The sequence below is a fragment of the Podarcis raffonei genome, chromosome 12 (genome assembly GCF_027172205.1).
Source record: "Podarcis raffonei isolate rPodRaf1 chromosome 12, rPodRaf1.pri, whole genome shotgun sequence".
Lineage (NCBI taxonomy): Eukaryota > Metazoa > Chordata > Lepidosauria > Squamata > Lacertidae > Podarcis > Podarcis raffonei.
The window spans coordinates 31589621-31603835 of NC_070613.1; the positions used below are offsets into that span (position 1 = coordinate 31589621).

Consider the following 14215-nt stretch of genomic DNA (forward strand, 5'->3'; position numbering starts at 1 on the left):
TTCCGAGGTGCCCTTTTACTACCATGCAATCAAGTGTCACATTTCAAGATCCTGTTTGGACAGGCTGAGTTTTACATTCCAGAAGAGCAATTGGGCTTTCTTTTCTGTCTCCCGCTCAGGAATGCCAGTCATTGTTTCCAGAGGAAGAATTTGCTATTATTGTGAATGGAGAAGGGCTGCGGTGCCAGTACCTTCATGGAATCACAGTGTCACAAATGAAAGTGGTGGTGGGGTAACAAAAATGAAACCCCATCACAAGGCAATGGTAACATGGCAAATAAAATGGCATTAAAAGTGGTAAGGAAAGAATGCAAAAGGCCTGAGAGGATCAAAGCAAGCCTTCCTTCATGAGAGCTGCATAAGCATAGATAACTGTAACTAGACTATCTCCTTCTATGAGACGTTGGCTCTGGTGTGCCAACCTGACCTGGCAAAAGGCACTCCATGCAACTTAGTTCACATGGAACTCAAATTCTAAAGCTGGCTCTAATAGCTCTCCCCCACTCCCACCCCACAGGTTGCAGACACTGTCTGCCCACGAAACCCTTGTCTTGTCTTGTCAAGGCTGAGTTTGGTTTTTTTGGCCCTCATCCACCCCATTCCAGGCACCAATTCAGGCTTCCTAGTTCCTCACCTGATAAAAAGAGAATTAGAATTAGCGCGGGTGGCGCTGTGGTCTAAACCACAGAGCCTAGGGCTTGCCGATCGGAAGGTCGGTGGTTCAAATCCCTGCGACTGGGTGAGCTCCCGTTGCTCGGTCCCTGCTCCTGCCAACCTGGCAGTTCGAAAGCATGTCAAAGTGCAAGTAGATAAATAGGTATCGCTCCGGTGGGAAGGTAAACGGTGTTTCTGTGCACTGCTCTGGTTTGCCAGATGCAGCTTAGTCATGCTGGCCACATGACCCGGAAGCTGTACGCCAGCTTCCTCGGCCAATAAAGCAAGATGAGCGCCGCAACCCCAGAGTCAGTCACGACTGGACCAAACGGTCAGGGATCCCTTTACCTTTACTTTATAGTGATGACACCTTAGCCTCACCCCCAAAATCCCAAGATGACCTCCCACAGCAGTTTATGTAGATGTTGAAAACCATGGTGGATAAATGAGGTCCTGCAGGATCCAAAGCACAAAATGCAATGGAACTGAAATAATTGGATGGAAGGATAAATATCATAGATCAGATCTTGTTTCTTGCAGTTAGCCTTATACATCAATGTGGAATTATCTTTTATCAGATCTTGCTCAAAAGCCTTTTCCTATTCCAGGTAATGAACACTGACCACCTGAGGGTTGATCTTCAGTTATCAGGAGCTCTTAGAATGAGGCTATAAAATTATATCCCTATTTGACTCTGACAGGCAACAGTTTCAGATGATAAACCAGTGCTATCCAACTTCCTTCTTCCCCTCTGGGCTTGACTCTAGAGTCATTAGCTTTCCATGCCACAGGGATGCAAACTATCTTTCAGTGGCTAAGTCCTCTATGTTATTTATACATTCAACTTGTGCCCTGACCTCTCCTTTTTTTTTTTAATCTTCCCTGCATTACAGCCCAGCCCTCATTTCTCTCAGTCTGCCCACTACAAGCCTTGACCTCTCCTTATTCACCATATAGCTGTTTACCCATCACATGATTTCTCTATTCTTCATTTTTCATTGTAGTATTTCTTCCTAATTACCACATTACTTTAATTATTTGAACATCTTCCATCCAAAAGTATGCATAGATGTTTAAAGAAACCAAGCACTTTTCTAAACTGATTGTCCCAAGGTACTACAAAGTAGTACTTCTTAGCGAGCAAAGAAAGGGTGTCGATGTGGCAAAGTGAGAACTGATGGGGTTGCCGATATGTCATCCGTAGGCCCAAAGTTGTACTCCAGATAAGAGTGCAATTACTTTGTCCTATTGACTTCAGAGTATACTACTCTTAAATTGCCTCCTTTGAACATGTTTTATGCAATTTGATATTATACGTTTTACATAATACGTTTTTAAATATTTAGCCTGCTTTCTTTTTAAGACAGGCTGTACCTTTGTAAAATGCTTTTCTTCCAGGTCTAATGGTCTTACTGGAGAACTCTATTTTAGGGTTGTTTTTTGTCTCTGGATTTTCACTTTTTGAAATATGGCAACCCTACACTATTTCATCCATCTAAACACTATTTCACCCATCTAAAGGAAAGGCACTGTTCAGATCATTTAAGCACCATGATTAGACCATTTCTGATGGTCATCGAATTCACTCTTTCTTATTTTCTTGCCCTGGTCCAACTCTAGTTGTGCTTGAAATGGTATTTATGCATGGCTAGTTGTGCCAGGGTGTGCTATGGGGTGCATTTTTGACATTTAAGTGCACATGATCAATTGGCTCCCATTGTTCCTGAGTCAGTAAGTGGTGTTGCTGTTCCAGATGCAACAATGGAATATTTTTCTTCTGCTGCTGCTCCAGAAAATGGTTTAGTTGTCTTGAATCGATGAAAGAGTGAATGAACATACATAAACACCACGAAAAATCCAAACCACCACCTTTCAGAAATCAGCTGCCAGATTTATTAATCTACCTGGAAAATGTGGAATAAAAACAGAACTTAAAATAAACTCTTTTAAAAGGTACAGTTTCAAAAGGGTTAATCAATTCCATATAACATCTTTTTGTACCATTTCCCCCACCCATCCACCCCACAAATTCATTCAATGGTGGGTGAAGTGCCTATTTTCTTCAGTGAATCACTACCTTATACAGTATATATAATTTTGTAAAAAATAGTATTAGACATTTGAATTAATGTTAGGCTTCTTTTTCTTTTAAACCACCCGCCCCATTCACCAAATATACATCTCTTCCTGACAATAAATGCTGCATGCCAATATTGATGGAATTGAAAGCATTCAAATAACTTTTCATTCAAAGGGGTTCTATTTCATTGAAAATAATGTCTACCTTAGGAGTTCCCTACCCCACACGATACTTCTTCAGTCTCTGTGAGCCCCAGCCAGTATGCTCAATTATCAGGGGTGCTAGGAGTTGTAATCCAACCTAAGCATGTATAAAGGTTCCCCACCTTAAAAATTGGCCCCTCCTGTATTATAGCTAGGTTTGGCCTATAGACAAGTTGACTCTTGGCCAAAGTGGCTGGAGCTGATGGGAGTTGGACTCCAACATCATCTGAAGAGCTACAGGGCTCCATACCCCTGGTTTAAAGGTTCTAGTCTGCACCAATGGGTGCTTTTTGTCTGTTCTCTTATTCATCAATTGGAGCATTAGGGCTATTGATTATTAGTGGGAATAAGGTAAAAGGCTTCCTATTGAGGTTTCTCTAGGGGGTTGCATGCCCTGGATTTGTACACATGCACCTATTAAGATATCTTATGTTTCTAGGTGTATTAAGACGCATATCCAGTGTGCTTTTCCGTAACTGTGGTTTATAGTGGCTAACACTTGTTACTTTGAAATGAATTGCATAATAAATCATGTATAACTGCACTGGTTTCCTGACCAACACACAGTGCAAAGTAAATCTCTACCTCAAGGCATCTTTGATATAATGTCATTTACAATGAAACATTATTTCTGAGGCTAATGATTATGGAGTCCTATTCTCAATCTCCTTTTGCTCCAAAGTTGTTAGCATCTGGGAAATATGGGCATGTGGGGGGGGGGAAAGATACCTGGAAGAGTCACTGCCTAAAATACTCACTGGACAGCTCAAATCTCATTTCTATCCTTTTCAAACTAGGAAACTCAACGTTTCAGAAAAGGTGTTCATAAATATTTAAAACTTTCTCTCTCTCTTTTTATATGTAGAATAAGGTGTTTCTTGCTTTCACTATTACCCTTCTCAAAATTAAAAAAATTAAAAACATTGTAAAAAAAAATCAGAAAAACCTTTAAATCGTCTCCCAAACGTATCTGATCACATTTACATTTAGTGTCCAAAAAACAAAAGTTTGATTGATAGCATCAGTGCCAGCACTACAACATCATACAGCAAAGTCATTGTATTCTTTGACGCTTTGTATAAGTCTCGGCTCCACTGAAAGGTATAAAATGTTCTGCAGAGCTCCTCTTAGCAAGCTGAAGCTTACTATTCATTTCTCAACGCGCGTAAAAGCTGCTTATAGAACAGCTGTGGCATAAGCTATTTTTTTTCCTAAGCAATAAATGGTTCAAGTCATCTATTTTGTCCTGAAATGCTACCTGTAGTTACAGCATTGCTTATAAATGGGCATAGTAAATTCAGCAAAGAGAATATTACAGAAAAAAAGACAGCAGCAGAAGCATTAGCATTATCTAGTATGTATATAGGTTATCAACGTAACACAGCAGTAAAAGGTTTAAATGCATATTAATGGGTACCATGTCTAAAAAAAAACATTACTAGAGTACCTATTTTCGTGTATTGGATATTTTGCTCAAGGAGTGCTTGCTGTGGTCTAAACAGCATGAGATATGTGACCTAGTACAGTTAATTCCTATCGATTAAATAACTTATTTATGAATAAAAGTAAATGGAAGGACACAATGCGACTTCTTCCTCTGTGATCACAATTCTGTTTTCAGTCTTGAAATAATATCCAGAACGGTTCAGCACATGGCATTACTGTACTCAGGTGGCTCTGGAAAAGGCTAAAAGGCTTTACATTCGCTGTACTTGCATAGCAAGATGGCACCAGATACAAGGAGCGAAACCACAATCCGCTTCAAGCCAGGAATAGTGCTCTCCGTTCCACCTGAATGCTTTCCTTAATGAGCCATTAACGAGCACAAGGCAACAGAAATGATATGTAGAAACATTTTTTAAAAAAACAACAACAACAGAGGGGGAAAACAAAAAACAAAACAAAACATGCCTTTTGAAAAACAAAACCAGAAAGGGGCACTAGCACTCCTAGCTCCTATCTAATTCTGCAGCTTCCAAAACTGGTCCACAGCTCAGCAGCAGAGCCCACACTTTGCATGCACTATGTGACAGGCCCAATCCCTAAGCACTTTCTTGTAGGACTGGGAAGGACTCCGGTCTGAAACCCTGGAGATCTGCCAAGTCAGTGCGCATGCAGTACTGAACTAAGCTGGAGGAAATGGTCTGGTTCAGGGGTTTTGTTTTTTTAAAATTCAGGTGTAGAAAATAGACTAGGGTGTGGCACAAAGGGTGTGGCCGGTCAGGGCCATGTTTGTGGCTAATAGAATTTCCCAAGTTGTGTACAAAAACGGTTATTGATCACATCTAGAATTAACTGTACTATGGATACCCAGAGAACTTGTACAATATCTTGAAGCCAATATGAAACAGAAAACAGACATGATACAGCTCCGTTGTACTTAAAACCTGTATGTTCTATTCCCAACCTTAAGGTGGGGGGGGACACAAACCCACCCTTCTCTTCTTGTTCCACAGAATAAAATCAATAGATCCCAATCTCCCCCTTTCAAATAAAGTGCACTGTCCATGGGAGACCATAGGAGTGATGCAACAGGAAAAGCCCCTTTATAGTACTATTTTATTCTTTTTAATTCTTTTTTTGTGTTTGTTTGTGTTTTTTTTTTTTTTACAAAACCAACTTAAGGGGATTCGGGTTTCCTCCTGGTCTCAAGAAAGAGGAGAAGCTTGGGGTGGGGTGGGATTCTTCAGTGTCACTGCAGTTAATATACATAGCCTTCGTTGTAAGGGTGGGTGTTGCAGCAGCCTCCTTCCTGCATGTAGACCATGCTCTCATCAAAGTGGGACAGCGGCACGGTGTCCTCCTCGTTGATATGGCGCTCCATGTCGGTCTTCAGCAACGGGCGCTGGTTGTCCGGGAAGGCCATAGAGAAGAGGGCTTCGGGGTCGCACACAAATTTGTAGACGTATCTTTCTCCAGCAACCTTAGGGGCAAGGTCAGAGAAGGGGGTGGGAAAAGGTTGTGAGAGGAAGACGTGGAATCTCCTTCCAGCAGCAAGATCATGCACTGTTTCATCCTCACGTACAAGAGAAGCAAAGACCCCAGGTAAGAGGAATGAGAGATCGACCAATTGCACTGTTGAAATGCAATGCTTTGCAATGATCACTTTATCATCTTTCTCAATCCAAGGACCACATTCCTGCATGGGCAGCCTTCTGGTGGTCAAGGCCAGAGGCAAGAGTGAACAAGGCAGCAGGTGTGATTCTTACTTTTGTACAGAAAAGTCACAGGCTTCTGTTTACACACATGCACCTCTCTCTATTGTCCATCCAGGCAAGCAAGAAACATTACTGGAGTTCAAGGACACATTCCAGTCCTTACTTGGTCAGCAATGGCATGATCAAACTGGAATAAGTAACCACAGGCCCAGGCCTCTCTTGGGACTCTTCCCAGACCACACTCCTTCCCAGACCACACCCTTCAATAGCCCTGATCCCTCCTTGAGTGCTCTTGCATCTCCAGAAAGATTCCTGCCTCAAACCCTGAAGAGCTGCTGTCCGTAGACAGAACCGTGCTGGGTGGCCCGATTGTCTGATCTGGTATAAGGACAGCGGAGACCAAATTCAGGGGTGAAACACAGCCAGGAATCTTTCTGGAGATGCCTGGGATATTTTATACGCTATGCTGCTTGAACAATCCAAACCATAGCCTTGTGGGAGGGGAAGGTGTCCTCTGCCCAAGGGCTTGTGCAGCAGCTAACTTTCTGTCTTGCATACAAGTACCGTTCATGAAGGTGTGTGGATCGATTCGAAAGGAGGCGTGGATGCGCTCTGCTCCAGACGAACTGCCCTCAATCTGCTTTTCCATCAGGTATACAGAAATGAAGAGTTGCCAGGGGCAGCACCTCAGAGTCACAGAGTCCCCTGCTTCTCTGCCAAGCACCAGGTCTCCAGGGGCAGAGGAAACAGCTCGGGTGCCTGGGCCCCATAGGGGCGGGGTGCACCGTGGGGCCTCCAGAGTTTGCCTGCCTCCTCCCACTCAGCTGTCCTACAGCTAGGGAGGGGGGAGGCAGCGGGCGGACCATTTGGGCAGGAGAGACACGTGGCTCGGGCGTGCTGCAGGCCCCGCAGTGAGTGCTGCCCGGCATTTTGTCATCCCCCTCAGTAGTGACACCCGGGGTAGCCCGCACCCACCGCACCCCCCTTCCTCCGCCCCTGCAGGTCTCTTAGTGCAAACCCAAGTAATTGAGCCTGAGCTTTCATAGCCACCACCCACCACAAACCACCACTGTCAGCAACAGCTGCAGAAATGCTCTGGGTTTAATGGAATGTTTTCTCCTGCTAATTATGCTGTTTTAAATGTGCATTCTATAACTGGCCTCCTTTAGTAATGTTTTCTTTTGACACGCTTAAGGTATTTTTTGTTGCTGTTAACTTTGCTGCGTTAAATGTGTATTCTGTACTTGACCCTCCTTTGTAAGGTCTTGTTTCGAAATCTTTAAGATATTTTAGTTTCCTGTAAATTATGTTGCTTCAAACATAAATTTTATATTTGATTTTCTTTCTGTAGTGCTTTATTTTGGAATGTTTTATTTGATGTTTTAATGTAAACTGCTCTGAGATATTTTTTCTTAAAAATATAAAGCGGCATAGGAATGAAATAATAATAATAATAATAATAATAATAATAATAATAATAATAATAATAAATGTTAACATGTAGGCAAGGTCTTGTTCTCTATACTGATTATTGTTAAACAGGTTTTGAGCTGGGACTGGTTTTAAGAAAAGCAGTTCAAATGTTTTTAAATTAAGAAATGCAAATAAATGTGTTGAACAAAGGTGGTTTTTTTTTTCTGGTCCTGCTTCTTGTTTCCCTAAGCCTAGCCTACCCCACAAGGTTGTTATGAGGATAAAACAGGATCTTTGGTGGGTAAGGGGCAACATACAACCCTGAGCTCCTTGAAGGAAGGACAGTATGAAAATATTAATAATAAAGGAATATTATAAATAAATAATGTGGGTAATCTGTCAGGGTGTTTAGGAAGATACAAACAGGTAGATTTGAAATCCAATACAGAATGTGCAATTTTTGGATTTTCACCAGTGTGGTGGTGAAATTCTAAATGTGGGCCCATGGATTCTGCATTAAGAGAAAGAAAAACCTCCATTTCATAAGCAGATAAAAATCTTAAAAGGTTTGCAGCACAAACCATTTCAGAACAAGGCAATTTACAACAGCTTTGCCCTTATAAACCCAGTTTATAGATGCAACATTCCAATGAAATATTTAACACCACATTAACCGCTCACCTTTTGCATGATTCCCTTCTCATAATAATAACGAAGAGAACGGCTAAGTTTATCGTAGTTCATGGCTGGCCTGTTTTTCTGAATCCCCCAGCGACGTGCCACCTGTCACAGAAAGAGATTAGCACCGATTTGTTAAAATGTATTTAACAAGCAGGCCTTACCTGCAGCTGCATTCTACAAAAGAAAAGGCAACCTAGAGGTCAAAAATACAAACCAAAGGTTTTGTAATACAGAAGGCTCAGGGTTCAAGTATGCAATTTATTCCAGAACACAAGTGGAACTGGCAACAAGGTTCCGGCTCTGCCTTATTCCAGGATACTCCATTCCATTTCCCTGCTTTCCAGTAGTCAGTCCAGATGCCATACCCATACTCAGTCCTCACAGAGGCCTTTTTTCCTCTAGTTATATACTGCGCACACACACACACACACACACACACACACACACACACACACTTTTGGCAAACCTTGATACTTTGCCCCTTCTGTGTGAATGGGGACATTTTCATTCCATAAAGACAGTTTGCTGTTTCTATATATAATATGAATCTCTCTAACTTTAGTTTAGATTTCTGAAATCTTTATCTAGTGTTGGAGGCAGTTTACTTCTGTATAACAGCTGCTGAGATTCACAAGTGGAGAGCCAGATGGGCGGGGTACAAATAATAAATTTGATTATTTAACTCTGGACTAGATGGGTCTTTGGCCAGATCCAGCAATGTAGCTGAGCCTACAAATACGCACAATGACATATTTGATCTTCACATGAATGGTCTGGTCCGCCTTTCTGGCGAGGGGGAAGGAAAATGCGTCTCAAGATAGATGATGGCATATTCCAATTCACTAACCTGGGTGGGGCCAGGCATGCATGATCCCAAGGACAAGGCCCCACCAGATTGCGAGGCTCTACTCTAATGGCAGGGAAGCATTTCTTAACAAATCAGATTGTAAGAATGTAGGAATACATGAAGAGCACTGTTGAATCAAACCAAAGGCCCATCTAGTCCAGTGCCCTGTTTCCAGTGGCCAACCAGATAACGCTTATGGGGAGCTTGCAAGAAAACAGGAGGAAGGACTAACACCCTCTCTCACTCGTGACCCTCAGGAAATGGTCCTCAGGCGCATGCTGCTTTTGAAACTAGAAGAAATTTAAAGTTATCCAAGTTGGTGGCCATTGTGATGTCTTATGGCAGTGAGTTCCAGAGTTTAATGTTGGCCTTGAATCTCACGGACACCATTTTTCCTCCCCAGGATGCATCATAAATTATGCCTGTCACTTTTTTTCTAAACTAAAAAGCCCCATCACCATCACCATTATTACTTGCCCTTCACCAGCAGGTACAACAATGCGGTACAACAATGTAAAATTCAGAATTAAAACAGTTAAATGTTACATTCAAAAGAACAGGTTGGGTCCTGAAAACACATATCTCAGGTGTCAAGGGCCCAGGTAAAGAGGTGCTGTAACCTTTCCTCATAGGGGAATTGCTGCAGCACCTTCATCATTTTGGCTGCCCTTTTTCCAGCTCTCCCTTCCAGGATTTGAGTGTCGCATGGAAACCTATCTTCGAAGTCCACTGCGGCATAAACGTACTAGCTTCCATTTTGCAGAAACCATTATGGAAGGAAAAGTATACTTCGACAGAACAAGGCATCAATGCTCTTCAGCCAAAACCTTCACACGCATTCCAACAGAGACGCTGCTCACCTCTTCCGGTTCGATCAGCTTGAATTCCATCCCTCGGCCAGTCCAAGCAATGAAGTGCGAGTTCGACGGATCATCAAGGAGGGCGACCAAAAACTGCCACAGCTGAAGGGAGCCCCGTCGCTGGTATGTGGGCCCCTCGCGGTACATTCCTGGCTCCTGCTTGATATCACCTGCACAAAACGAAACAGAGCTCAGTGAGACTCAATTTGTCACATCAAGTATCAACACAAGCCAACACCTGCAGGAAAGGAATCCATGTTCCTCTATCCTACAGTACTGGGTATCCTTTTGGCAATGGTCCAGCACACAAGATATGGGTACAAGGTACACAAAGCAATTAATAAATCACTATCAACTTAGCCAAATACGAGTCTTCCAAAAGCGGCAAAATTAATTGCTGTCTCACTTGTTTGTCCCATTCCCGATCCATGCAAAACCAACTTGCAAACATCACGCAAGACTTAGCTTTGAAAGACCGTGACCCGTTTTTGTAACAACTTGAGTATTTGAGGGACTCCATTTGTATACAGTACTTTGCACAATCCCTCATTTGGAAACGCAATGTATGATTTATATATCTGCAAAACCCTATGACTGAAGTGCCTTTAGCATGCAAATTCTTCTAAGAAAAATTTGACAGAGTATTTGACTAGGACTTAAACAGCGTGAGCTTTATGTACGTATGGGTATGGGTATGCAAATCCTGCGGATAGACAAGTTCCTCTTTGGCATATTGGACTTGCATGCAAAATGGGTTCATATTTAGCATGGTTTAGCTGTGCATTAGCAATTCTTCTGAAAATCACTATATCAATTGCAAAGGCAAAACAAGAGCAATCTGAAAATTTATCATAAGTTGTCCCCAGCGGGGAAAAAAAGCCAACAAAACTCAAATGCTGAACAGAAGACAGTTTTTAATATAATCTCACTGAGAAGCTCACAGAATTGTCAGCTGAAAAGCTCAGAAGTAAGATTACAATCCCCCCCCACTAAAGATGACTGCAATGCCTGATCTTTGAGCAAAAATGCATTATTTCCCACTTTGATGCAAAGTACAGAATCTATATAAAAAGCATCCTGAAGCCCTGTGCTATGGTACATAACAACTTTACAGTAATCCTGTTCATACAGTATAGGCAAAAGAAGGCTATTCACAACAATACGCTTACAAACATGCTAGCACCCTTATCGTTTTGAACCAAATAGAAATATTGCTATCTAAGTGCCCTTCTTTCAATTAGATCCTTACTGCTGTTTACATCTGAGGAATCTGTAAACCGATAAAAAATGACTGAAAACCTGATTCTTAAATAGAGGAGTAGAATTCAATGTTCCAAATGTTATTAAGCCAATCCTTTGCTACCGTCTACTGTTCTTTGACCCACCCTTTGGGTAGCACAAAGGGTTAATGGTAAACTATACTTTATGGCCGATACTTTATGTCTTCACGTCTAAGCATTCCACAAAGTGTTGTGATATGTCTTGAGAGGGACACAGATATATAGCTCCTGCACATGCAGAATAGAGTACAGGTGGAGCGAATGAGTATTTCTGAAAGCTAAATTAATTCTTCTGTCTTGCCAACTTACATTATTTTAAAGCAGCTTGCAGCCCAGATAGGCCTCTGTTGCTGTTTTGACCAAGCCATGTCCACCTGCCCTACACCTTTATGCGGAAGGTAAATATGTGTTTGGGTCAAAAGGGGGCTTGCAGGCACCAATCAGCATATCTGTGGCTCATGAACCTGTGAACAGCACTATGCAAAAATGGGTCACCCAAGACTATTGTGATTGGCTGATGGGCAGCCCGGCGCAACTGTCAAACTTTTCCCTCAGTTTACGGGCGGCGAGAGGAAAGAAGGACCCAGACTGCTAGTTGGATCCAGTTCCCTACCCTTACTTTACATGATATCTGGTGATATTTAACCATATATGCCAGACATGTCCTCATTGCTAAATGGGAAATTTGCAGCAGAAGCCAAAAGAAAACAAAAAAACTAGGACTCCAGGGTCTGGCACTCCAGGAAAAAAAAAAACAGGCAATATGAGCTGCTAAAAAAAACACACCATAGTTAGCATATGTTGAATTCCCAGAGTACCAGGCTGACTTTCAGGAAAGTCATCTGCGTATAGATGTGTCAGCCTTATGTTAGCAAAATCAGTTCTAAAATGGATAAGAAAACTAATTTTTAAATTGTGCAGAGAAGTGCCACCTCCACTGGGTGAAGAGAATCCAGAATATGATTCAGAAGCAGGCATGCCCCATCCCAACTAACATTTCATGTCGGAACCCTTCCAAGCTGTGAGTAAACTCTATTCATTAACATTAGTGAATCAAGACAAATGCTAACAGGTCCCTGTTCCCCCCACCCCTATGTTTTTAGCTGTTCTTATTTCATCTGCAAGCCACTTTGAACCGTTGTCAGGGAAAAGACAGGGCCATAATAAATTTAGATAGATAGATATAGAGATAGATAGATATTCTATATTTTCTTGTTTGAACTGTGAGCATTCAAGGGGGGAAAACCTGAGCAGGTTCTTATGAGGGAATATGGTCTTTTAGATACAGCAGTTCAGTATCAAAAAAAGGGTACATGTTGAACGCTGGCATTCAAATCCTGCCACTAAAAGGTAACAAAATTGTATGAAAATAAAATAAGTAAATTTTCCAACTCTGGGCACCATGAAGATGTGGAATAATCTCCAGCCCACAGAGGAAGGCTCAATTTGCCCCCCTGGCACAAAAGAGCTTATGCCAAGCTTATTATAACAATAATTACAATAGCAGAAAAAGAAGACTCTCCCCCATAGTTCACTCTATAGCTGCACCATATAAATTTATTAAATAAATAAATAAATATAATCAGGCCATTGGCCGATTAAACAATCTATGGTCTTTTTATTTTGTTTTTTGGGGAAAGGGTTATTGGGTTTTTGTTTGTCTGCATCATTATGTTATGTGTTTTGTGTTTTCATTTTGTACTTTCATGCTGCAAACCGCCCTGTGACCTTCAGATGAAGGGCAGTTTATACTGTATTTTTCGCTCTATAAGATGCACCAGACCACAAGACGCACCGAGTTTTTGGAGGAGGAAAACTAGAAAAAAAATATTCTAATTCTCAGAAGCCAGAACAGCAAGAGGGATCACTGCGCAGTGAAAGCAGCAATCCCTCTTGCTGCTCTGGCTTCTGGGATAGCTGCGCAGCCTGCATTCGCTCCATAAGATGCACACACATTTCCCCTTACTTTTTAGGAGGGAAAAAGTGAGTCTTATAGAGCAAAAAATATGGTAAATAAAATAAATAAAAAAGAAACAAAACAAAACAAATACCATAAGCCCAGGCCCATATGTAAAAGACAGGTGGTGCATACCAGTGAAATAAATAACACATGAATTCAGCCATTGGTCTTGCCTCCTCCTGCTGCTAACCACCTCTTCCACCTACCTATTCTATTAGGGAAAAATTAACTGAGCACCCTTCAACTGGGTGGCTAGGATGAGGGAATGTTACATCACTTCCTCCCTTTCCTTCAGAGCTTGGTGGAAATTCACTCCCCAGCAGAATGGGCGGAAGGGTGAAAGGCGACCCCTGTGCAAAGGAAAGGAAGGGAGGGAGGGAGGGAGGGGAAGGAGGGAGTGGAATGACCTTTTCGCATCTCAGGCACCTGGCAGCAGAGTGCTTTTTTCACGGTCCTCAGCTGAAGATGGTAGCAGTGGACTGGCAGGTGGGAGCAAGCCTGACAGCTGAGCTCAGTTCCGAAATGGCATCCACACACGTCTTTCCAGCTGCAAGCCCCGTTTTCATTTTATGCCTGTCTTCACTCTTTGGCAGCAATAACTAACATTGCCTAAATTATTTTTAGCTCTGTACCAGTATGGAGATGACACCATACCTGCAACTAAATCAATTAGCTGTTTGTTTTGCAAACCAAACTCCCCCAAAAGCTGGAGAGCGGCACAATTACTGTGAGAAGGAACACCGGTCCAAATTCCTTTGGCTACAAAAGCAACATTAACCTCATTAGCGCTTCTCCCCACAGAATACACGCTGGATTTATAGCTAATAATGAGGAGGCTATGTTTTGTTTCATAAGCCATTTGATACTAGTTAGCCATCCCCAAGAACGTTTTCAGAAAAATAAACGGATATTATACATTCTGCTCTTTAGGCATCAGCTTCATTAAGCAAACTAATGCAACGTTCAACAAAGCACAGCTTTCTCTTTAAACACACAGAAACCCCTGAATAGCTCGGTGGCACTTGTGTTCCATAATTCATCTCTTCATGGATAAAAAAAGACAAGAGTTTGCATTAGTC

General features: G+C 42.0%; 1 protein-coding gene across 6 annotated transcripts in view; it reads right to left on the reverse strand.

The window, feature by feature from the left end:
* Window positions 1-2524: 2524 nt before the first annotated feature.
* ETV1 (ETS variant transcription factor 1) overlaps window positions 2525-14215 on the reverse strand; it is a 96776-nt gene continuing 85085 nt past the window's right edge. For all 6 annotated transcript variants that reach the window (XM_053409564.1, XM_053409561.1, XM_053409565.1 and 3 more), the window contains 3 exons: window positions 9897-10066; window positions 8190-8291; window positions 2525-5860 (listed from right to left, as the gene is read on the reverse strand). In XM_053409564.1, coding sequence (XP_053265539.1) covers window positions 5639-5860; window positions 8190-8291; window positions 9897-10066 — 494 coding nt within the window. In that variant the 3' untranslated portion in view covers window positions 2525-5638. The remainder of the gene's footprint in view (window positions 5861-8189; window positions 8292-9896; window positions 10067-14215) is intronic.